Below are 22,987 nucleotides of genomic sequence, written 5' to 3'. Positions count from 1 at the left end.
CGACAACATTCATCTGTCGTGTTTGAAATCAAAACATTGTATGCATAATGCTGTAACCAGAAGTGGAGAATTTATTTTAACAAAAACAAATGGTTAGTTAACTTTTACTGACTGGTTCAAAACATAGACAAAAAAGTTTGTTAATTATAAAATGCATTTTCTGAGTTAATATATTGTGACCAATACTCAAAAAATAAAGCTGGTATTTTCCTGTCTTTTTGTGCTTGCCTTCTGTACACAGTTTTTTAAGTTTGCTATTTACTTTGCAGCATTCATCTTTTAAAGTTTTTACTCCTGATGAATGAACTGAAAGAGCTCTTTAACATTAGAATGTTCCCCCCCTCCTTTGCATTACTATATTTCTCTTTTTATTTATAAAATGAAGTATTGATGGATTTTGTTCTTCAGCATTCTGATGTTATTTATAGTATCCAGTTAGACAGAAATCAGTCACCTGTCACTGACATCTGTGTGAAAGAAGCAGGTTTAACATCTTAAAATTTATCTTTAACTTATTTCTGACTTCTTATTTAAACAGGATAACTCTAAATGTCTGCTTTACTTATACCTAAGTAAATTATGTTTCTGAATTTTTAGGGAGAAAACTTAAGCTAATGAGTTTATTATATGAAATTCAAAAGGTTGCTTGTCAAAGAGATTTTTAAAAAACAAAATCAGCTATAAGCTTACTGTTATTTTCCACTGACCAATAATAAGTTGTCAAAAGACAAACTATATTAGCTATTAAGTTAAATTATAGAATGGGTTACCTGTAATAAGAGGTGGATTGCTGTAGTTGGATATCTCTTAGTAAGCCTTTAAGTGCTACTCCTCTCTTTTCATTTAATTTCCTATCCTGCAATGATTCCGTATGGTGTTCAAATACTTTATTTTTTTGTGCCCACAGCTATAGTATCCCTTCCAACATGTTGTGAATACATAGTTAAAATGAGGATTGCTTCCAAAGCAAGTAATTTACTTCTCTAAAAACATCTTGCTCTCTAGTACTTAAATCCTAAATAGCATTTAAGTGGATATTTGCAGTTATAAAGTTCATGTAAATACCACAACCGTTTCAGAATTAACAAATCCTAAAATATCTTTCTGTTTTATACAGTGTAAGGAGGCATAGGAGAGTTCACCATGAGCCATTTCAGAGCCCAAACCTGCTTCCATTTAAGCCGGTGACTAATTTCTTACGGCTTTCAGTAGGATGCAGTAAAATACATACCAATTAGTTTCTCATTTAAACTATCTGGTTTAAATGAGTTCATAGAATTAGAATGTTCAGGCTTTTTTACACTAAAGTCCCTTGTGGCAAGTTTTGTGTATCGTATTAGGAAGCTATTTATAATAGGTCTTTTTATAAAAATTACATCCCTTTCTTTCTTACCTAATGGTCTGTTTATGTGGCATTTTAAGATATGTGATGTTATGTATTTTATGAAATGATGACATTAGAAACAAAAATAGTTTCATTTTGTGCTGTTTTCTGCTACAATTTTAAAAACTACTTTCCCTCTTTGGGTCCCAACACCACTCCCCCAAGTATTTATTTTTAATCCCTTCATAAACTGAAACAGACTACATGTCAAAGTCAGGAACGGATCCTTTACTGTATGCTTGCATATTTCATTATGCTACATAAATAATGCAAGTAAATCCAAAAGATACAAAAGCCACACAGCCACAGGCTGGCAGAACAGAGAAGCAGACACAGAGATTGGGCTTCAATGCTTGAAGGTGTAAAAGAAGGGTTAGGTTTAATGCAAGGCAAAAGTCCACACAATTCTAGTGAATAACTTAGTTATTACAAAGGAAGAGAAACTGAATCTGCTTACTAGTGTTATTGCACTGAGAGATTGTACCATCCCCTCTTCCAATTGCTGGTGTTGTAAAGGACTCAGGATAACTGTAGGGAATAAGGAAGTTAGAGACATTTGATTCTCACTTGTCTTTGGCCATTCATCTTTTGGATTTGCTCACTGCTAATAGAATATCCCATTTTTAGGAAGAGAGCAGAGTAACCAGTCAGGACATGCTCTGAAATTGGAAAAAGACAAATCTCAGTTTACTCTAAAAGAGAAGAATAACGCTTACATCTAAAAGGAAGGATAATGCTGTGTCTTGTGTGCTTTGGATGGGTTTTAGTTAAAGTAGATTGTTCAAAAGGCAGTAGAGGGAGACAAAAGAGGACAGGCTTGTAGCAGGTGAGTTTGTGCATGCTCCTGTCTATTCACCCTTCATTTCTTAAACAAACTGGACAGCCTAAGTAACTAGGTTACTCTGAAAACAAGGTCTTTTGCTCCATGCTTCTTACCACCTGTGGTACCCTGTTTCTGCACAATATTTCTATTGGCATAATATAAAATTAGCCAGGTCTTGCTCAACTAACTCAAAAGTACACCTTCCATCTAGCTTCAACAAAGCCACACATCTGTGTTTTTATGACTACCTGATTTTGCTATTTGAGACTGTCATCCTTTGTATTTAATTTTTAATTTGTATTTTTAATAATTATATATTGTAATTTAATTATAAATTCTGTTCTTAAATTTTATACCTGACAAAATTGAAGTCTAGGCAATTTCCTGTTGATACTCATATTGGCACCGAGTTACAGTATTTAGTAATTTGACCATGAAGGAATACTAAAGAATCACGTTTGTTGTTTTTAAGATAACAAAGTATGATTGATTTGTACAATTTAAGCATAGTAAAGGCAACAGTCACTAGTTCTTAAGTTACCTATTGCAATTAAATATTCATAAAGGAAAAGAACACCTTCCAATATCCTGCAAATCTCTGTCTTTTCCCTATGTCGTCATCAACTGTGTAGCTTTTATAAGAGATTGATGAAAGGGGCAATGTCTTTAAAGAGTTTTTTTCTTTTTTAAGAACAGACTGATTTTTACATTATGTCTTGGTTATCTAATTGTGGTTCCGATGAGCTAGGTAAGTCTCAAACAGTTAATAAGTTTACAGGTCACTTCACAGAGTCAAAGCCCTGGCATTTTATGGCCTTCTAATGAGCCGTTAAACTGGAGAAGAGGTAATTAAATATGGTATTCTGGTACAATGTACATAGTACTGACTCCAGCTCTCTGATTTTAGGTTCCTCAGAAGACGATGAGGTCATTCAAGAAGGTCTCCTCAGGCTCAGGTCAGTCTTTTTTATAGCGTCTTACATGGCTGACTTCATAATACTGAGGTAGTGTAACACTTTTGGCCTGCTGCCTCAGAGCAGGAATGCACCCTGATGAACTTTGGGGGAGGGGGAATCATTAATTTTTATCCACAAGATTCAAGAGTTCTTGCTTGATGAATTTTAAGTGTTCTTCTGCAAAATAAATAAAAATTATACAAGGAACGCTTAGTGACAGTAGCCCACTGTTAAATATCTACTGTAAACCGTATGAGCCCAATGTTTTTAAAAGGGTTCTTGATCTATCAGAAAAGTATATTTACAGATGGCCATAAACATTACAGTCGCAGAGTAAATTTTAATTCCCTGAGTTACTTTCATCATACTTTTTACAAACGCTGGTTAGGCGTTATAACGAAGCAGTGCCCTCTAATCAAGACTGGACTATATACATATATATGTACATTTGACGCACCCACATGGCGGCAACGCCAGCCTGCCCGATCCTCTCAGCCGCCGCCGCCGCCGCCGCCCGACGGCCGGCCACCTCAGCCGGCGGCGGGAGGCACCTCGGGCGGCACCCGCGGCCGTTGCCCGGGGGGGGGGGCCTCGCGGCGCCCGCCGCGGCGCATGCGTGAGGCGGGCGGCGGCGGGGTCCTCCCCCCCGTGGGGCGTGGGCTCAGCCCCAGTCGGAGCACCGGTGTCCTCGCTGCCCGGCGTGGCGGCAGCACGAGCTCCCTCCAGAGCCCTCCCAGCCCCGGCGGCGCTCACCGTGGGGTGCTCGATAGCCGCCGCGTGGAGTTGCGCTTCCAGTTTACCTGCGCGCCGGGCCGGGCCGGGCCGGTGCTGTGAGCGTGTGCTCGCGCCGCTGGCGCGGCGGCGGCTGCTAAAGCGCGTAACGCAGCAGCGGGCGCTCGGCGCCGCGGCGCGCAAGCACGTTAAGGGCAGCGCTTAACGCCCGTGGCGAAGCAGCTGGGGGTGGCACCGGGAGCGAGAGCGCGGTTGTGAGGGGCCGGCGCAGCCTTTAATCCGGGGAGGTGAGCGGCTGCGCTTGCCGCCGTCCTGTCCTCCCCGCAGATACCTTGGGGGGGATAGGACAGCGAAGTCGTGCAGCTTGCTGCCTGTTCGGGTTACTTTAGGTGGGCAGCGGAATGCGGATCGTCTGTCTGCACCTACGGGGGTCTTCTCGGAGGGCGGGATTTTAGCCGTATCGGGCTTCTCCAAAAACGACCAGTTAGAGCCTCCTTAAATCTGACCAGGGAAGCAGTCTTTATCAGTTGCAAATCCACAGCTGAAAAACTGTTAATGTACGTGAGACCACATCCTGCAGTAAGCTCTCGGACGGCTTTCGATATCCTAATGCCCTCGGATTACATTCAGGATTAGAGCAATTTCGAATATTTTAAAAATGCCTCTCGCAGACCATCGATAGCGCAAACAAAAATCCACGGAATGCACCGTAAACCGTGCAAGAACGGTTTTCAGCCACTGACAGCCACGGCATTTCACTTTAACAGAAAATATTTGTAAGGGATTTACCTCAAACGATACTCCGATCCTGTATCAAAATAACACCTCCTGCAAACTACCGTGTAACTCCTTCAGCGAGGGTCTCCTCGTCTCTAACTACGAAGCAAAATACGCGCTTTAAAATACCGTGCGCGTTAAGAGGAGGAGCCGCGATTTATGAGTGTTATTTGCCAGCATGCCCCCGCTTCGGGTTTAAAAGGTTAAAACCGGGACTTCTGCGCCGGGCGGACGGCTGCTGCGCGCAAGTGTGGCTGGTTTGCGCGGTAGCGTGGCGCCGGCTCCGCAAAACGTGCTCCGGGGGAGGCGGCTGCCGGGCTCCGACCCCGGCGGGAGCGGGCTGAGGCGCTTGCTTGTAATTAAAGCGCTATTTGGTTAAGCAAACCGTCGTGATTATGCAGCGGATAACTTCATATCCTGGGCATGCACATGCGGGGTAAATCCCACTTCTCGTCGTTTCTGATAATGAAAAACGCGCAATTGAATCGGGGCGGAGTTCGCTTAGTTCACTTTTTTTTTTCCCGGAAATCTGAAACAAGCTGTTGGTTTAATATCATTCCCGCACCTCCGGTAAGACGCTCGAAGTCGGGGAAGACATTAACAGCCGGGAGGTGGCTCGGCGCGACCAGTCCCTAGTGTCTGAAATGCGCGGGGAGGCAAGTGGCCGCATTCTCCATTTGAAAGAACCCACATTTTTCTGGAAATGTTGAACAAAAGAGTTAAAACAAAGCCCTGCGCGGGTGCGTGTGTGGGAACCTCCGGGAAAGACCCGGCGCCTCCGGTGCCGCCGCGGACGGAGCGGCCGTTGCGCGGGCTCGCGCCGGTTCCTCGCGGGTCGGGCGGGCGCTTCTCGCCGTCCCGGGGGGCGGTGAGGCAGCGGGGATGCGGTCCCCACGGAGCCGCGCTCCAGCGCTCGCAGGCAAAGCGCTGCCCTCGACCCGGGCTCTCCGCGGCGTCTGTCGTGCAACCGCGGCAGAAAGGGAAGGCGGTTTTGGCGCCCAAACCGTAGGTGAGAGGGTTTTGGCGGGAAGAGCCGCTGCTCAGGAGAGTGCTCTCCCTCTCCCTCCCTCCCTCTCCCTCTCTCTCCCTCTCTCTCTTTCTCTCCCTCTCTCTCCGCTTTGCCTCCCCCACGCCCCCATCTCACCCTTTTAACTCCTGTGGTGCATTACCCGAGATCGGACACATCCCTCATCCGTCACCTCAGGACGGCGAAACCCAAGTCCCTTCCTCAGGGACCTCCCGCCCCTGTCCGTCTCGGGACAGACGGGCGCACACACACACACGGGATGGGAAATAACGACTCGAGGAGGGCATTAAACGTCCTGGAGTCACTTCGGGTCCTCGCCCGCCCGTGCGCAAGGAGCGCGGCACGAAGGGCTGGCGGGGGGGGGGGGGGGGGAGGCTGCCTGGAGCCTGCGGGGCAGGCGCCGCCTCTCCGGCGGACACCGCTGCCGCAGCGCCGAGCACCCCGGGCTGGGGCCGGCTCGCCCCGCCGCGGGGGGGCGCTTTCCCGGCGAGGGGCAGCAGCGGCCCCAAACCTGCCTCGGCGGGGGGGGGGGATGTGGCCCGCCGCGGCAGGGCTTCCCCTCCCCCGTTTTAGGAAGGACTCCGCTGTAGCTGGGTTTAATAGAAACCATCGCGGAAACAGCGCGGACGTTTTGTTTGCTCGAGCATGAGCGGGGCCGCCGGGTTTGGCGGCTCGGTGCCGGGCTGCAGCAGCGACCCGAGCGAGGAGAGCGCGGGGCAGCGGCGCGGCCGGGCTCCGCGCCCAGCGCTGCGCGGCTCCTGCTTTTCCCGCTGCCGCGCGGCGGCAACTGCTCGCCGGGCTTTGCCGTGGGGAGTCGCGGCGGCACCCCGAACTCTGCTTGCAAGCGCAAAACACGCGTCTTGGTTCGCGTGCACGCGGGAGGATTGTTTCGATTTTGCGCTTGGGTGTGTATGCGGAATAGAAGAAATCACAGTTGGGACATAAAAAGTTTTAGGAAGGCGACAAATTGGAAAAACAATACCATAGGTCTTGGTTTCATAGTTTCAAGGAAGCTCTTATTCTGCTTTTATACAGTGATCCAGTTTCCTATTATTGACCAAAGTTAGCATCTGTTTAGAGGGATGTACAAATAGGATTATGGTTTTGCATATGAAATGTATAGTAAACTAATTTTCCCCCACCTGGCTTGTTCTGTAGGATTTTCCCCCTTTATCTTTTTGGCCCTTCCACCCCTACCCCTAAGTATTTATGGCTGATTCTTTGTGAATGAATTTTGGAAGGGTGTTGGTGTTTGGGGGTCTGTTCTTTTTTTTTTTCTTCCTTTTTTCTTTCGGAGAGTTCCCAGCTGGCAACAGCTCTCTACCTTCCAGAAAACTTGAAAGGATGATGTCCCTTGCAGGAAATGAATGAGTCGATAACATCTGACACCAGTGACCAGTCCAGTGACCCCAACCTTAATTCCACTAATACTGGAGGCCTGCAAATCTCAGTAAAGACCCTTTGCAAATTTCTCTCTCCCCCTTTCCATTTTACAAAATCTGCATTTATTTTTCAATGTAGGGAATACTTTGCAACTAGTATGTTTGCATTCAAAAAAATTCCCATTTTGTAGCCTTACATTTATTCCTTAAAAAAATCATGTTGTATTGAATTTTAATTCAAATCAAACTTGCTAACAAAAGACAATTTTTCCATTTAATGAACTCAATTCATTTGTGCCCATTAACCAATATTCTAGTCTCCAAGTATTTTATATACCAAATGTAGAAGAATAAGAAATCAATCTGAACAAATAAAGACTTTAAAACTGTATGAAACAGAATATTTTCTGCCTTTTGAAGGGTGGGATGGAGAGAACTAACATTTGATAAATATGCCCCACTCTGCTACAAGAAAGGGAGTTTTAGGCATTTCAGATAAGTATGGTAACCATTTTTTTCTTCAGGTAACCTTAATTTTGTTCAAAGCTGGGCTTTCACCTATGTTAAACCTCACATATTTATTAGATATTAGAAATCGTCATGGTCATAACATCCAAGCATATAAAATTACTGGTGATTTAATCTTGTAAAATAATCGCTATTGTAAAGGGGGAAGGGAGGTTACAAGCAAAGAGAAATGGTATATTGCACGAATGCGTAAGGCAGGTCAGTGCAGGAAGTCGACCTCCACTGTTGAAATAACCTATAGGAAATTTACGGTTGAAGACTGCAAAGGAATTTCAGGATTTAAAGCTTCTGCTCCGCTTGCCAGATTGCTTGTATTTCTACACTTTTGCCCACCCTCGCTTCCTTCTACCAAACGATCAAGCTGAGCACCCTGGTATTTCACACACAAATTAGAGGAGAGCAGGGGCATTTACGCTTTCCTGGAAGGCAACAACAGGAGTAAACAGGCCCATCGGGGCAAAGGCGTCCCCCTTAATTGGGCAGACTGATCGACGCCACTTCCAAAACAACAGCAAGTGCTTTGGAAATTCATAAAACCACTTATTCAAGTTCTGCACGGATCAGTTTGCTGCTTTGGCTTTTATTTGTGGGTGTGCGTGTGTGTCCATGGGATAAGAGAGGATGCCGGGGGGGGGGGAGGGGGAAGAGAAGGAAGGGATTTTAATAAGAAAATAATTGAGCCCAGATTTTAACAAGTTATAGGCAACGTTTAAAGGTTATACAACACTGGATGTAAAGTGAGGTTGTATGTGAGTAGATGATCAGAACAGAAAAGGCAAAATGCTGTTTCCGTAATTTTATTTATATTCCTTTACTTGAAAGAGAAAAGACGGATGGAGAAGAAAACGGAATAATCTCACTTAATTAGGGGTTGGGGTTTTTAAGGTCTTAAAATTTATTACTTAAAATGCTCTTGGCCGCAGAGGCAACAACGGGAAGGGCTTGCGAGTTTACACAGTTTATAGCTGTGTACCTGTGAGAGTGGGGGAGCGGTGAATTTGTAAAGGGGTCTGTTCAGGCTGTTACATGTAACGCGCTTCTCTGCTAGGTTGCACCCCCCACCCGCTAGCAGTGAAGATTTGAAACTGCAGCCCCCGATCAGCATTATTCCTCTTCTCTTTGTCTTCTTCCTCCTGCCTTTTTTTTTTCGCCTTCCTCCTTTCTAGCAAATCCTTTTCTCTGTCAGTCCTCCTCCTCCTCCTCCTCCTCCTCCTCCTCCTCCTTTTCCTCCTCCTTCCCCCCCCCCCCACCGCCCTCCCGGGGAACAATCGCTGCTGATTGAGGTTCACTCTAATACCAGGCTTGAAAACTGGGCTCTTATTTAGGAAGTCATTAATCACATCCCCTCCCCCGGAAAGAGATGGCGGAGAAACCTGTGAAGTACAATTCCTCGCCCCATCCCCCTCCAGAAATGTTTTGAAACGCTAAACCCCAGCACAATCTGGGCCGTATGAAGGTGATACTGCATTTCCGCTGCGCTTTTAATTTGAATGCGCGCGTAGTAACGCGAGGCAAGGGCGCGCGCGGGAGGCGGCTGCGCGCCCGCGCAGGCAGCGCCCCCCCCCCCGCTCCCCCGAGGCCGGGCGGTGCCGGTCAGGTGCCGGCCCGGTGCCGGCCCGCCGCAGCGCGGCCGCGGTTCCGTGCGCGGCGCGGAGCTGCCCGCTCCGGGTGGGAGCAGCGGCCGGCTCGGGGACAAGCCCGTGGTGCGCGCAGGCGGCAGCGCGTGCTGGCACCGGTGTCCCCAGCGCATGTGCGCGGCGTTTACGCGTAGCGTTTGTAAACACCTTGCGCTCGCCTGTGCACGCGTACCCCACCGACAGCGTGTCCATGCATCCTAACCGCCGCCTGCCCGCCTCTGCTGAAAATTATTGTAATGCGAGCTGCATAAACACATGCATCCTCCTACACATTTGTGCGTGCACAGGAATACAGAAACCCCAAAATACGTCATCTCGGTTTCCCGTAAAGAAGTGTGCAGATTAGCTGTCGAAAAAAAAAAGTGCTTGAAATTTCTTGTTCATTCATAAATTATTTTGGTGTGTCAGCGTAGTTGAAATGGCGATTGGCTACTCCTGCCTCTTGCCAACCCCTTAAGGATCCGATGTGAAATTAGTAGCAAGAAAGCATGTAATTGACAAAGTCACGTGTGCGCAGGGGGCCAGAAACTGAGCGAGAGAGAAGGGGAAAAATCAAAAGAGGGAAAGCACATTAGACCATGCGAGCTAAATTTGTGATCGTTCAAAATCAGGATGTTAGATTAATACAGAAGACCGCTTCGATCCAAAGGGAAAGTTTTCATCTCACGAGTTTGGAGCAGAGGGCCCGTGGGGCAACATGGCCGAAGGTTAATTTTCTTTTTCTATTGTTTTACTATGATTTTCGCTCGCTCGCTCGCTCTCTCCTTTTCTCTCTCTCTCTCCCCCCCCACCCCCCTTTTAACCCAACTATGCATTACCCTTCTTTATCAGCTCGCGCGAGGGGGCTTTCTACAAACCTATTGTTGCAGATCTCAAAAACTGTTCCGTACCGCCCACACCGATTCAGAACCTGAAAAGCTTTCACGGGGCTATTGTTTGAATTGTTCCTGTTTGATTAAGCACAGTTTCAGCGGTGGGATGAGAAAACGGTTGTACACCTGTCCCCCCAACTTTAATCGAAAGTTTATTCCAAGGAGGGATGGATGCACGTTGGAAAATAGTGGTTTCAGCGCGGCATGTGCAATAACCAGTCGTTGTGCAATCTGCCCAATTTTGCTTATTCTCTCTCTTCCACCCCTCCTCACCCAGCCTCCCCCCTCGCCCCCGGTCCCGCGCCTTGCAAGGAGAGACTAATTTGGCTGAAAGTTTCTGCTGGGAAATGGGATCGGTCTTAAAACAGCAGTATTCAAGTAAAGTATCGCGTTCTGTGCTGTAATGTGGCTGAAAGATGGAGTTAAATGGAAAAATACACGTATGTACAGAAACGTGGGCTGTGCAAAGAGAGGGAGAGAGCCTCTACGCTGGGCTTCCTCTCTCTAACCTCTGGTGATTTTATTTTTTGACCCATTTTAGGGAGAAGGTTGCTTGGTTTAGGATTTGGTGTAAAACCGGGAAAAAAACCAAAAAAGCTGTTTTCGCAATTTGTTTTTGGTTTTGCTTTGTTTGCTTTATATTTTTCTGTTTCTTCTGTAGAAAGTCCTTTATACAGTGGCAAAAGGATGTTACCAGAATTTAACTCTTTGCTTTGCATCTTGTCCCCCCTCCTTTCTTTTTCTCCCCCCCCCCGGCCTTTCCCTCTTCCTCAGCAGGGGCGAGTAAAGGTGGAGACGAGCCCGGGAAGTTGCCGGAGCAGGAAGAAGAGGAATCCCAGGTTTTGCACGGGACAGGCCATTGCAAATGGTTCAATGTGAGGATGGGATTCGGGTTCATCTCCATGAGCAATCGAGAGGGAAGCCCCTTGGAGTCTCCGGTCGATGTCTTTGTACACCAAGTAAGACCCATTTTTGTCTTCCATCTCAGCCTGCCACATTCGGTTGAGCTCAGCGGGATTCCGGTTTCATGTGACGAGAAGTTACCTGTTTTTCCTAGATATTTAAGTACATCTGTAATTAAAAAGTTGCCGTAGGTAGAGGTTTTGTTGGCAGCATCCGATTTGAGTAAATAAGGTTGTTAGATTGTGCTAAGTCTCTGGCTGGAGATTTGTGCAAAAGGATAATGTTGTTTCTCCATATCTTACCCCGTGGTTAGGAAATCTTCCTGTGCTTTTTAGTTATTTTTAAATGTCACATCTTTCTTTTTAACAAGGTCTAATATTTGTTACCTGATGAGGCACAGATCACTTTCCCTGGAAGGTGATGAAAATTAAACTCAGAGAAGGATAAATAAACGTCCTTTTCATTTAAAAATCATTTGAATACATTTTAAAACTCTTTTCATGTAAACCTCGAATTGCTTTTTAAAAGCTTATCTGAGAGTAGTTAGTGAAATTAAAATATAATCATAGTCTTATTTTGCAGTAATTCAGACCTGAGAGTGTCCCCATGGTAATGCACCGCAGCATCTACATGGTTTGTTTGTTTGAAATAATCTCCTTGAAAAAATGTAAACGATTAAGAAATAAGACCAAAAGCACTGTCTCTGCAAGGCTGTTGGACTGAGAAAAACCGTATCGCCATTGTTTTTGGTTTTTAAACATACTTGCGTGAACAGTGGTCATATTTTGAACATAGAAACTTGTGCGAATGCCTTCATGTGAAGGAGTTTCAGATGCAAAATCTATAAAATCACAAAATTGAGGGAACTTTTCCAAAGTCGTAGCAGGGCTTGTTAAGAAGGGGCATGCGTACACCTTCCCTGGTCCTTGTGTTAGTCTCCAGTTGCAACAATGCTGTTTTGAATTTCACTGGTCTTCTCAGAAACGTGGAGGTGCTCAAAGAACAGAAGAGCAGTATCTGCTAGGTAAAGAGACCATTTGGGGTTTGGCTCGGGCCATGTTATTGAGGCAAAAGGCATCTTAACTTTTTACATAGTTGTCCATTTTCTATGACGTTTGCAATGAAAGTGGGAGGGGGGGTCGCTCCGTGGTTATATGGTGAGTCCGTCTTTCTGTTTCCGTTTCATGGCCTGGCCTTATTTTGTGGTAATTTTCACCAGGCATTTTCGAGGAATATACTGCTCATTAGGTTAATGAAAAGGTGACGAGAACTTTGAAACGGGCTTCTTTCTGTGGCATGTAGCCTTGCTCCTTGTGGTGGTGAAGTGGATTTCTGGCCTTGCTGTGTTATGGGTATCCTGACCCCAGAGCCTGGACAGTATTAGCTGCTTACATTTGAAATTACGTACAAAGTGTGAAATCAAAGAAGAAATTTATTTTTCATGTAAAAACTATACAAAAAGATTTAAATTCTTACACTTCCTGCTTTGTACTGACATGTAAGGTGCCCCTCTCTTTGCTGCTACTACTTTTTGGAACTGAATTAATGAAATACTTACCAAAGTAGTAGCATTTTTCCTCGTTTCTCCCTTTCTTCCTCCCTTTGTACCTTTTTAAGTCATTAATTGCACTTTACAGTCCTATAAATTTACTTTATAGCTGAAAGAAAACTTTTTCTTCATCTAATTTTCTCTTAATACTCTTTATTCTCTTTGTTCCTCAAATAATAGAAGAAAAATACTTGAAGCATATCAGTGTTATTAATAAATAAATGTCCTGGAAAACAATGATTTTCTTAGAGCTGATTAAACAGAGAAGTGTTGAACTATCAGGTAGTGTTGTTCCATAATGAAAAGTATTCATAGAAAATAATAAAAAGGATGTGGTATATTTGGAAGTCTGTATTCAGTTGTGTCCTCTAAAAGATGTGGTCTTCTACAAGAAGGAAATGTTAGAAACATGTATGCTTGTTGATACTTTACTAATCTGCAATTTATCAATATTCTTACAGTTTCTAAAATGTGCTGGTGTATAAAGCAATGAAAAATGGCATGTTTCATTGTGCATAAACTGTGTGCCTCAGTCACTTCGAGTATTTCTTAGAGATATGTCTTACTGAGTGAATTTAGTAGTAGTAGTCCACTATGGATTGCTCTTGCAACAAAGAAAATACCTTATGTTTCTCATCTTTTTCTTCCTGCTGAAATCTAGGATAGGCATAAGCTTCATGGTGACATTAATCTTCTTTCCATCAGTCAAAAGTTGAATTTTTCTGTTTAACGTAATGGGGAGAAGCTGTATCTATTTTGGTTCAGAGTACCTTTTAGATAATTCATATTGCTATGTAGAATGCTTTGTGTTAGCTGACTAGCTGAGCAGAGGTAACAGTAGCAGCCAGAGCATAAAAATATCTTTAAATCAGTAATGTTATTTAAAGAGGGGGGGTTTCATGCTTTTACAGAGTCTATTGCTTGAACAGTGATTGCACCCTATTCTTAAGTTTTATGCATTTGAAAATTTTAATCATGTGTAAAGTCCCTTTGAGGCAAAGACATTAGTTTATTAATATGTCAGAACAAAATATTGCTGTTTAGAACTGCTTTGAAAACTGTTTTTAAAGTGTGTGCACGTAGTGTAGTGTGCATTCACCCATTCTGCAATGTATGTAGCTACTAAAATCATACAGATTCAGACAGTCTAAGTGGAGGAAGAAGCTACTATCTTATTTAGTCCAAGTCCTGTCAAAGGTAGCTTGAACCCTAATAATAGTTATACTGCCTGACCTTACCTTCTTTTCTTGGTGAAACTGTGCCAAGTTTAAGATCCTGCTATGAGCAAAAAACTTTTTAGATAGTGAAAATTCCTGTAATAGTTTAAGCTCATTATACCTAGTTTTCTGAACTTGCAGTATATAATTTTTCTTTCTTCTCGGAATTTCTCTTGGTAGTTTAAAGATTATAGTAATGTTTTTCTTAAGTCAATGCTTCACTAACTGTATACATTGATATATTTTTAGAGGACAATACTTGTGTCTGAGTCCCTCTTCTTCCTTATCCAATGAAAATTCTGTTCATGAAACAGCTGCAGTATTGAGGCTTTAAAACCCTACCTTTTAAGTCCTCCCTTCAGCACTAAGCATTTTGATTGATCTTCTCTGAACTACCTTTAGTTTGTTGTTACCTTTCTGGTAATGAGGTACCTAGAGCTAGACGCATTATTTCAGGTAGAAACATGTCAGCGATAATTTATGTGCATCTCTGTGTGTTTGTGCAATGTAAATAGGGTGCATTTGTAAACATTTACACTCTTGTCCTTTCTTAGCTTTATTCTGATACAATTTACATGTTTAAAGTCACCTGTTAGAACCGTTCAGTGTCATATAAAAATTACAAATCCTAAAAACTATTTAATTTTTCTGAACCCTGCCATGTCAAATGCAGTAATGTGACTGGTCCGTTGTGTTTCTTTTGCATAAAAATGAATGTTAGCAAAGTCAATCTTGTGTAACACTATTAAATCCAATGAATATGCCCCTTACCGCATTTGGCTCAGTATTGTTGCTTACATTGTTAATTGGTTAAAATGGAAGGTATATTATATCTTCTGTCATCTGAATTCTGCCCTTAATTATGTGTGAACTGTTCTTGTTAAAGATTATTTACTGAAATAAGTATTTGTCAAAGGGTAAAACTGAGACTGCTGAGGTGAGATAAGTGAAGCCTCTTCTGATGCACGTGGAAAAAAGGTGTTCGTTGCTATGAACTAAGAGAAGAGTTTGAGCCCTGAGAGAATCAGAAAAAGGATGGTTTATTGTTTGTTCAACTGCATATTCAAAATCGTACACACAACTCTGAGTACAACTTTTTTAGATGCTGGCAGTACAACATAAACACTGTGGATTCTTTTTTTGCTTACATTTTGTATGGATTATGTTGGAAAAGTGTTTAATTTCCCTGTGCTTGGTGTGAAGCTCAGATGTCAAAGATGATAATGAAGGGTGGGGTGGTAGATGTAAATAGATGCGTTTAAATCCGTGTTTGTGAATAACAGGTTATAATTTTATGTTCTGTTTCTGAGTGAGGATGGATTGTTCAGTTTAGAAGATGTTAACTTCGTTTTATAGTCCAAAATTCTCATTGCATGAAGAGTTTAATTTAAGGATTTCTGAATTGGGACTTTAAACATGATCTTTCCTCGGGATCCTTTTATGAGGTTGGGAGAGGAAGGAAGGGAGGAGCAGCAAGCAGGACTTGGTAAATTTTGTTTTCCCATTAAAAAGAACATGGTTGATTTAAAATTTTTCACTTTCATCTGAACTTTCTTTCAGTTATTGCAAGTACTGTTACTACAAGTTACTGTTTTTACAAGATTTGATTAAAAATGGAAGACATCCTTTTTTTCTTCCAGTGAATCTTTCTGCATTGACAATAGTTTGTTTTATAAACTCTGCTCCTATTTGTTATTTGTTGCAAGTACTTAGAAAAGAGGGAAGAGGAGAATTTCTGAGAATATTCAGTTATGATTGTAAACAGGCAGAAGAATAAATAGGAAGTTAAATACATATGCAGCATCTGAAATGTTTTTTCCTTTAATTTGACTGACCATCCTTTTTGATGCTGAATAAGATGCCTAATCTTTAAAGTTCTATTTATTTTAGTCATAGTTGAAGCACTTACACTATAAGATATACAAGACTGAGCATGGCATGATACATTGAATACAGACTGTCTCTAATATTATGAGCCATAGGATCCTATGCCTGTACAAGGATGGATTAATTCATTGGTACAGCTTTTCCATTTCACCATTATTACGCTGGGAGCTTGTAAAAGCTACTTAATTGCGCAGGGTAACTGAAGTTCTGGGCAAGCAAGTGGGATCAATAATAGATTGTTCTTTGTTGTTAAACGCGACCTAGCAATGCCACTTTGAAGTACAGAAGTCTCCGTGCAGAATACGCTACTCCAAACCTGTCTGCCTTGTCTTCTGATGGGGACCAGGCAAGCCCAGTCCTAATCAAAACAAAAGGGGCTAGCAGGATTTAGAGAGGAAAGCTGAGGAAGGAAGTGACTGGGGAATAAACATGGTCCACAGTGAGCTTGTGTGCAAGAGATCTGGCGGAGAGCAGACCTACATAAAGACATGGGTGTCACAGACAGCAACCCCAATTCGTATCAGATCTATGAAGAGTAATCTGATGGAGGTCCCAAGCCAAGTTCAGGCCCGCAGCAGTTGTGCACACAGAGAAAGTTGACTTTAAATTGTGGGGACCATACATTTGTGATGTAGAGCAGTGCAGCCTTGTTTTGTTTTGTTGGTTTGTTTGTTTTTTTAATTCTGGCTACTAATTAGACCAAGTCCTACATTTCAGGCCCTGCCTGTGGACATAGAGACAGATGGCAAAAAAACGTAGAGGTTTAGATAGCTGACTGAAGCAACTTGTCTTTTGGAATTTAATTTATGGAGTTGTCATCTGTGATAAATACATTTCAGATTTAATCTGTTTACATCTAAAGCCAACATTACAGTGCATTTTTAATCTATAGACAGTATTTAGCAGTATTTAAGTGAATGGGAAGTCCGATTAAACCTAAACAGTGTTGATTCAGCTAAGATTTTGCTAAGCAAGTTTAAATATTTAATGTTTACACGCAAAAATCACAGATGTTCCAAAGAGAGAAGTCTGTAATGGGATAGTTTGTCTTTAGAGAGATTTCTGTCTTTGACAGAGGAGTAAGTAAACCCTTTCCAGAGCATGCTATCCTCCTTTTTTCCAAAACTAAGGAAGTTGTGCACAGGGCTTGGGATGCTGGAAGGAAGAGGATATTTTGTCTGGGGCACAAATAGAAGATATCAAAGCAGATATATGAACCTAAGCTAAGAGGAAATGAATTGTCAAATTGGAAAAAAAATGTTGCTGTTGTTGCTTGACCTGGTTTGCAACTAGATCACTGAGGTAGTATCTAGACCTGTTCAGAGTTTTATTGTAGACGCTCCATAAAATATACACCCATCCAAATAAGGTTTAATTTGTCTTCCTATATGTAACCCATTTTAGTAAGGGCCTGTCATCTTTCCCCCCGACATCAATAGAAGCAAAAGTAGGCCCATGAAGGTTTACAAAGGTATATAAAAGTGCCTGGAAAGGTTTGATCTAAAGATGATCTGAGGAACCTAGAAACAAAGAGGGTAAAGACCATTTATGATGTGTCTTAAATGAACCCAAAGAAATAAGGGTATGCTGTTTTTAAGATTTTTTTTTTTCTTTCCTTAAATCAACTGAAAGCTATGACTGATACTTAGCTCTTTTCAAGGGACAATTACACAGGACAGGTCTGGACTAGAAGTGTTTGCCTGCTGGATATCATTGGCAAAGGCAATGGATCCTTAAATTGCTTTTATATTAGAAGAGTATTAGTAAACACCCCTGCACGGAGGGTGAGGAAGTTCTTTTGATTGCTTGATTGTATTTATTTGGACAAATTGGTGTCCTGGCTCTTCCTCAGATTATTTTGGCTGGTCTTGATTTGTTTGGGGTGGGGGGGGTAACTCCTCTTGGGAGATGGCTAGAGTCCAGAGGTGGCTCAAGCTGCTTGTGGAGCAGCTGCCAAAACTGCTGCAAGTTTTACAGTCATCTGTATTAAAGAAAAGTGGCAGTGATTTTGATTTTTTCTTAACATGCAGCAGGTCAGCAGCTGCTCTGCAAGCAGCTGAGTTGTCTTTGCAGTAGCAGTGTGGTGAACAGGCCACTCTTCCTTGTGAGAGTCCAACGGCTTTATGTGGACGTTTGACATTTGGCAGCAGTGCTGTTTAAGTGAGCTTCAAGAGCATTTATAGCTCTCTCCCTCCTGGGCCAGCACAAGTGCTCATGCAGCTGCATGGTGAAGCCAGTTGGGGAACGCTTGTTCTGTTGTTCAGCTGCATCAGTTTTCGTATCTTATAAACTACGTGGCCCCACAAGTAAGGGTGGGCAGAGCTGGTGCTGTGGTGGGGCAGGCAAGGAGGTGGGCAAGCAGCTAGGGTGAAGTGAGGGTGCTGGAGAAAAGAGAGTTTGGAGCTACTGTCACAGAAATGTGAGTGAAGACTCCTCTGAAAGCAGTGGAATGAAATGCATTCAGGACTGGACTAGAAGTGGACTGAAATGAAATGCAGCCTCCTCTGGTGCAAAATGGCAGGATACTAGTATTAGCTTCTGGGGAGGAAGAGAGAATGAAAGTCACAGTGGCTTTAAAAAAAAAAAAGAAAAAAGGGGGGGCACACAGGAAATAGCACAAGCCACATAGATAATTCACATAGATTAAAAAAATCACATAGATAATTTGTATTCCAAAGATCTAATTTAGTGCTCGAATAATATTTTGGAAGGAGGGAGGTTGAAGGGTTTGGTTTGGTTTTGATGGCATCAGATGTTAGTATTTTTCACCTGTTAAATTGTATTTTCATACATTTTTTACTTTTAAACTATTAATTTAAATATAGTGATCACTTAGTTGGGCTTTAAATGTCTTTCTTTAAAAAATACTTTTGAGGCAGCTGCTTATTTTAAATATCTCTTAACATTTTAAGTTTAAGATGTTCTCAGAATTCCTCTCATCAGTCCTTTGTGACATTTTCTGTGTATTTTCTCAGTACTTGCATAAAACAACATACTTGTGGAAGACATAAGTTCATTAACTTCAGTCAAAAGTGACCTGATTAAATGCGGAAATATAGCTAGATCACTTATTTTTAATATACTTGATTAAAATAACAATTGTGTTCTTACTATTATTAGAGGATTTTTAGTGATGTTTCCCTTTTACTTCTGTTAATATTCTTCATTATTATATGAAATAATGATATGCCTTTAAACCAAATCCCATTCACTATACTTAATTGGGAAGTTCTGTTGCACTTTCAGGGGGTATCTGAGTAAATGCATGAACAATCAATATTTGGAATATATTATTTGTTTACAAAATCTATATTCCATGAGTATGATGGAATTTATGATACTGTGTTAGAAAACCCTAATGTTATAATTACACTCATGAGTACTCCTCGTGAATATAGCTGATAGTGGCTTTCCCATCAGTTATCTGTTCTCACAGAGGCTCTTTTCTAATTAGTCATGGTAATTTATAGGTGTGCAGCTTTGAGGGATTTTTCTGAGTTGCTTTTATTATAGTGCCACTTGAGGCTACTTTAACACTTGTGTTATAACTTCTTTTGTTTATGGGTATATAAATTCATGTACCAAAATAATCCCTGGACTGAAATTGAGCATAAATGTGATAGCACTTGTGTATTTTAGCAGACTAGACTACACATGAAGTTGGTTGTTTTCGAAGTACAGGTGTCTTTAAAATGAATAGTGCACCTGTGCTATAATTTTAAAACTGTTTTACTTCATTTTACAACTGTATTTTGCAAGCTAGTAACCAAAGTCTTGGTTGCCTTTATAGGCTATTTCTAATAATACAATATTGGTAGAAATATGGGGTTTTAAAAAGCCTCTGCTGAAACATGTGTAGTAATTTCTGAATATTTTTAGACTCATATTGGAAATATAAAAATATATATATAAAGGTTTTAATCTAGAATGTGCTCACTAAGAAGACCCAAGCTGACTTCTGAAGACTTTGGATTAGACCCTTAACAAACTCCTAGTATTTAACATTTAGATGTATATTGGTATCTTGCACTGTTTACTTACCTAGTGTAAGACACAAAGGTTGCACATTTTGAGAATTAGCCCTTGCTGACACTAAAATGAAAAAACATCAAAGTATTACAGGCCAGTTTGCTTCCCCCCACACACACACACCAAATATGGTCAGTAAGTCAGGTGAACTGAAGTTTGAGAATGATTTGAACAGCAGACAGAAATTTTTCCATAATGTAATTTTAAACCATTTCATCCTTCTTTTCTTGTGGATATTACAGTGCAGATGGGCCAAACCCTACTCCATTTTCTTATGGGAGGCAGTCCCACTGACCTGTGAAACCTGTTCAGTAAACTGGACAGCATTTGTGTAAATTAGGAGCGTATTTTAAGCCTATCATATGAAAGATCTTACTGGAAGTATTCGGTGTATGCCCTTTGCTTTTGTGTGTTTTGTTGTGCTCAAAACTTTGAGGACCATATAATGATCTGATTTGTTCCCTTTATGATTCCTAAAATGTAAAAGTAAAGTAGGGTTTGGTTCAGTGATGCTTAATTAAAAGTTTGATGTAAGGTCCTTAAAATCATACAATTTAATATTATGTATATGGATGAACTTGATATTTATGTAACTTTATATACTTTACACAAGACGCTAATTTTTTGGTACTGTGAATGTATAACACTTAATGTCCTATGCAGCTAAATTCAGCTGACCACTAATCTGCCAGGCTGCTTTGATGCAAAGCATGAAGGTCTGATGAGGTCTTTTTAATTTCACCATTAAAAAACTGCTTAGTCCCCAATCATTCCATCAAAGGAGGAAAGAATGGTAGAAGAAATACGTGAAGTGCTCCCAGTGTGAATAGGACCTGTCACCATGTGGGCACACAGGTTCTGCTTAAGGGGAATGAAGTTTGCTGTTTCAGTGAAAAACACCTTGGGATCTTGAACAACTGTTCAGAAATCCAGAGAAACTCAGGGCCACCTGTATGGAGACTTTCGTTTCCTAGCAGGGCTGATAGGAAAATACTCTGAAAAACTTTGTAACCTCAGCATAGCATATGTGTGCTCACAAGGAGGAGGATGGGAGCCCTCCTTACACCGTCCTTTCCCCTCTGCCACCGTTTCCCCAGGCCCCATGTCAGGCATGTAGAGCTCCTGCCCAGGAAAAGGGCCGTAGGGGGGGACGAGGTACCTGAGCCCCCGTTCAAACGGGAGAGGGTGCACAGGTTACAGATTTGGGGGCATAATATGGTCCTTAAATACATATAAATTAAGTTCGTCAAAAAGTTACCATTTCACAAAATAGCTCTCCAGTGCAGTGATTAAAGTCTCCTTTGGCTGTGACAAACATGATGTTTTGCTTGCCTGCTTCATTGTTTGTTTTTGTGTTAATTAAGAAACACTTTTTTTTTTAATAGCTGTTCTGTATGAATCAAAATTACAGTTGTTTAATGTTTTCACATGGGATCTTTCACAGAAACTTTTTAATGGGTAGGAAATGTAAGGCAGACATTACACCAACAAAGTGGGAACTTTTAATGTATGGGTTTCTTGAATACAGGTCTACATACATGTAATATGCACATTATTTTTTTAATTAACAGGATGTTTAATAGGTTATTCTGTTTGTTGTGTGTGATTCTGGTTTAGGAAATGGAATATTACTACAAGCCTGAAACAAATAAGTAAAATAACTTTTAGAAGGGTTTTTGACTGTCTTCAAGAATTAGCGATACCAGTTGTTTAAGATACGAAACTTGTAAGGTGATTGGTCTGAATTTGAGGCGGATAAATGAATAAACAATATTAGTAATTTGGAATTTCATTATATAGAACTTTGCATATCACCACTGATTTTAATGAAACTATTTACAAAGATAGAGGATTGTGGGATTGAACTGTAGATAGCAGGAGAGCAGAAGACTTTAAAGGTACATTGTCAAGATGAAGATCATATCTTCAGATTTAGCACATTCAGGATTCAGACAAATAAAATCTTTGCTTAAACTATTTTGAATAGGATTTTGTTTGTTTTAATTCACACTTCTGTTAACACTTAATGCAGCAATAAATACCACAGTTTTCCTAGTATTTGCAGGATTGCTTAGTTCTCCTGGATTGTAGACTATTAAAAGCCCCAGGAAAGTTGGCTATCAAATTCTCCTTGCAATACCTTCTTTCGCTCAAGAATAAAAAAAAATCTACTAAACACACTATCTAAAACGTGATGTATCAGATTTGAAAATGTTTTAAGTTATTTAAATTCAAAGAAATCAGGTTGACAAGCTCCCTTTAAATTTGGTCTATGCATTTGTTATCTTCAGTAGAAATTAGTAAAGAATTTTGTACAAAATAAAAATATGCATTTTCCATTTTATATGATGTCTTTGATTTAATGATTATTTACAGCTATTTTTGCAAGACAGTGATTACTTTTTTTTAATTTATCTGTGGTTTGTTTTGAGCAGCAAAACCTCTTTATGTTTAATAATGTAATTGCTGGATATTTTTCCCCAAAGAATTTTTATATTAATCTTCAATATTTTATTTTCCTGAAGCAATTACATGGTTATTAAAATTGCAGATCACTTTAAAGGGAATGATTTATTTTTGTAATATAATTCTTTCATTTTTACTATTAAATATTGACAGTTTATTAAAGTGCTGACTTATTCCTTGATTACATATATGGTTTACTGTTATTCTTCCTCACATGGGTCGTACCTTCTCAAATAATAGTTTCTTACCAGGGGACAACTGTAAATGGACCAAGATCAGACTCTAACATGGCCACAGCACTATGCTCTTGCCAAAGATTGATAACTTTTGGTGTTCATTGTTCAACAGTATACTCAATGTTTAAAATCTTGTCTGATAACTTACATGTTAATATAATTATCTCATAATCAGCAATTGTTTTTATTTGATTGCATATAAAGAGGTATTATGCTTTTATATTTATAATTTGTTCTCCTTTTATTCATACTTAGTTTAAAATTGATTCTCTATTACTAATATGTTCACTGATTAGAAAACATGGGAGCTAAAGCAGCATTGACCTCAATAGGTGTCACGAAGTGCAGTTATAGTATATTTCTCTTGAGGAGTACTGAAGTAATTGGCATACAGTGATTGTTTTCTCTTCTGATATTTCTGATTTAAGGATAATGAATATAATTTACCTAATAATTCCTACAGATTGTTCAACTTCAGTTTAATTGCTTTCTAATCTTTCTTCCATTTAATTTGCATTTTAAACATTCAGTATGTTTTAATTACCCTATAAGGACCAAATGTTACTAAAATTAAGAGACGAA

The 22,987-nt window shown here is 41.2% G+C and overlaps 1 protein-coding gene across 1 annotated transcript in view; it reads left to right on the top strand.

Annotated features, from left to right (window-relative positions):
• Positions 1–3,129: 3,129 nt before the first annotated feature.
• Positions 3,130–22,987, top strand: part of LIN28B (lin-28 homolog B) — a 98,055-nt gene continuing 78,197 nt past the window's right edge. The window contains exons 1-2 of the mRNA XM_067294802.1: positions 3,130–3,163; positions 10,893–11,077. Of these exons, the coding sequence (XP_067150903.1) occupies positions 3,130–3,163; positions 10,893–11,077 (219 nt within the window). The remainder of the gene's footprint in view (positions 3,164–10,892; positions 11,078–22,987) is intronic.

The sequence above is a fragment of the Apteryx mantelli genome, chromosome 3, assembly GCF_036417845.1.
Source record: "Apteryx mantelli isolate bAptMan1 chromosome 3, bAptMan1.hap1, whole genome shotgun sequence".
NCBI classification, from domain to species: domain Eukaryota; kingdom Metazoa; phylum Chordata; class Aves; order Apterygiformes; family Apterygidae; genus Apteryx; species Apteryx mantelli.
Note: the sequence above shows the minus strand (reverse complement) of the source record. Positions and strands in the feature narration are given on the sequence as shown.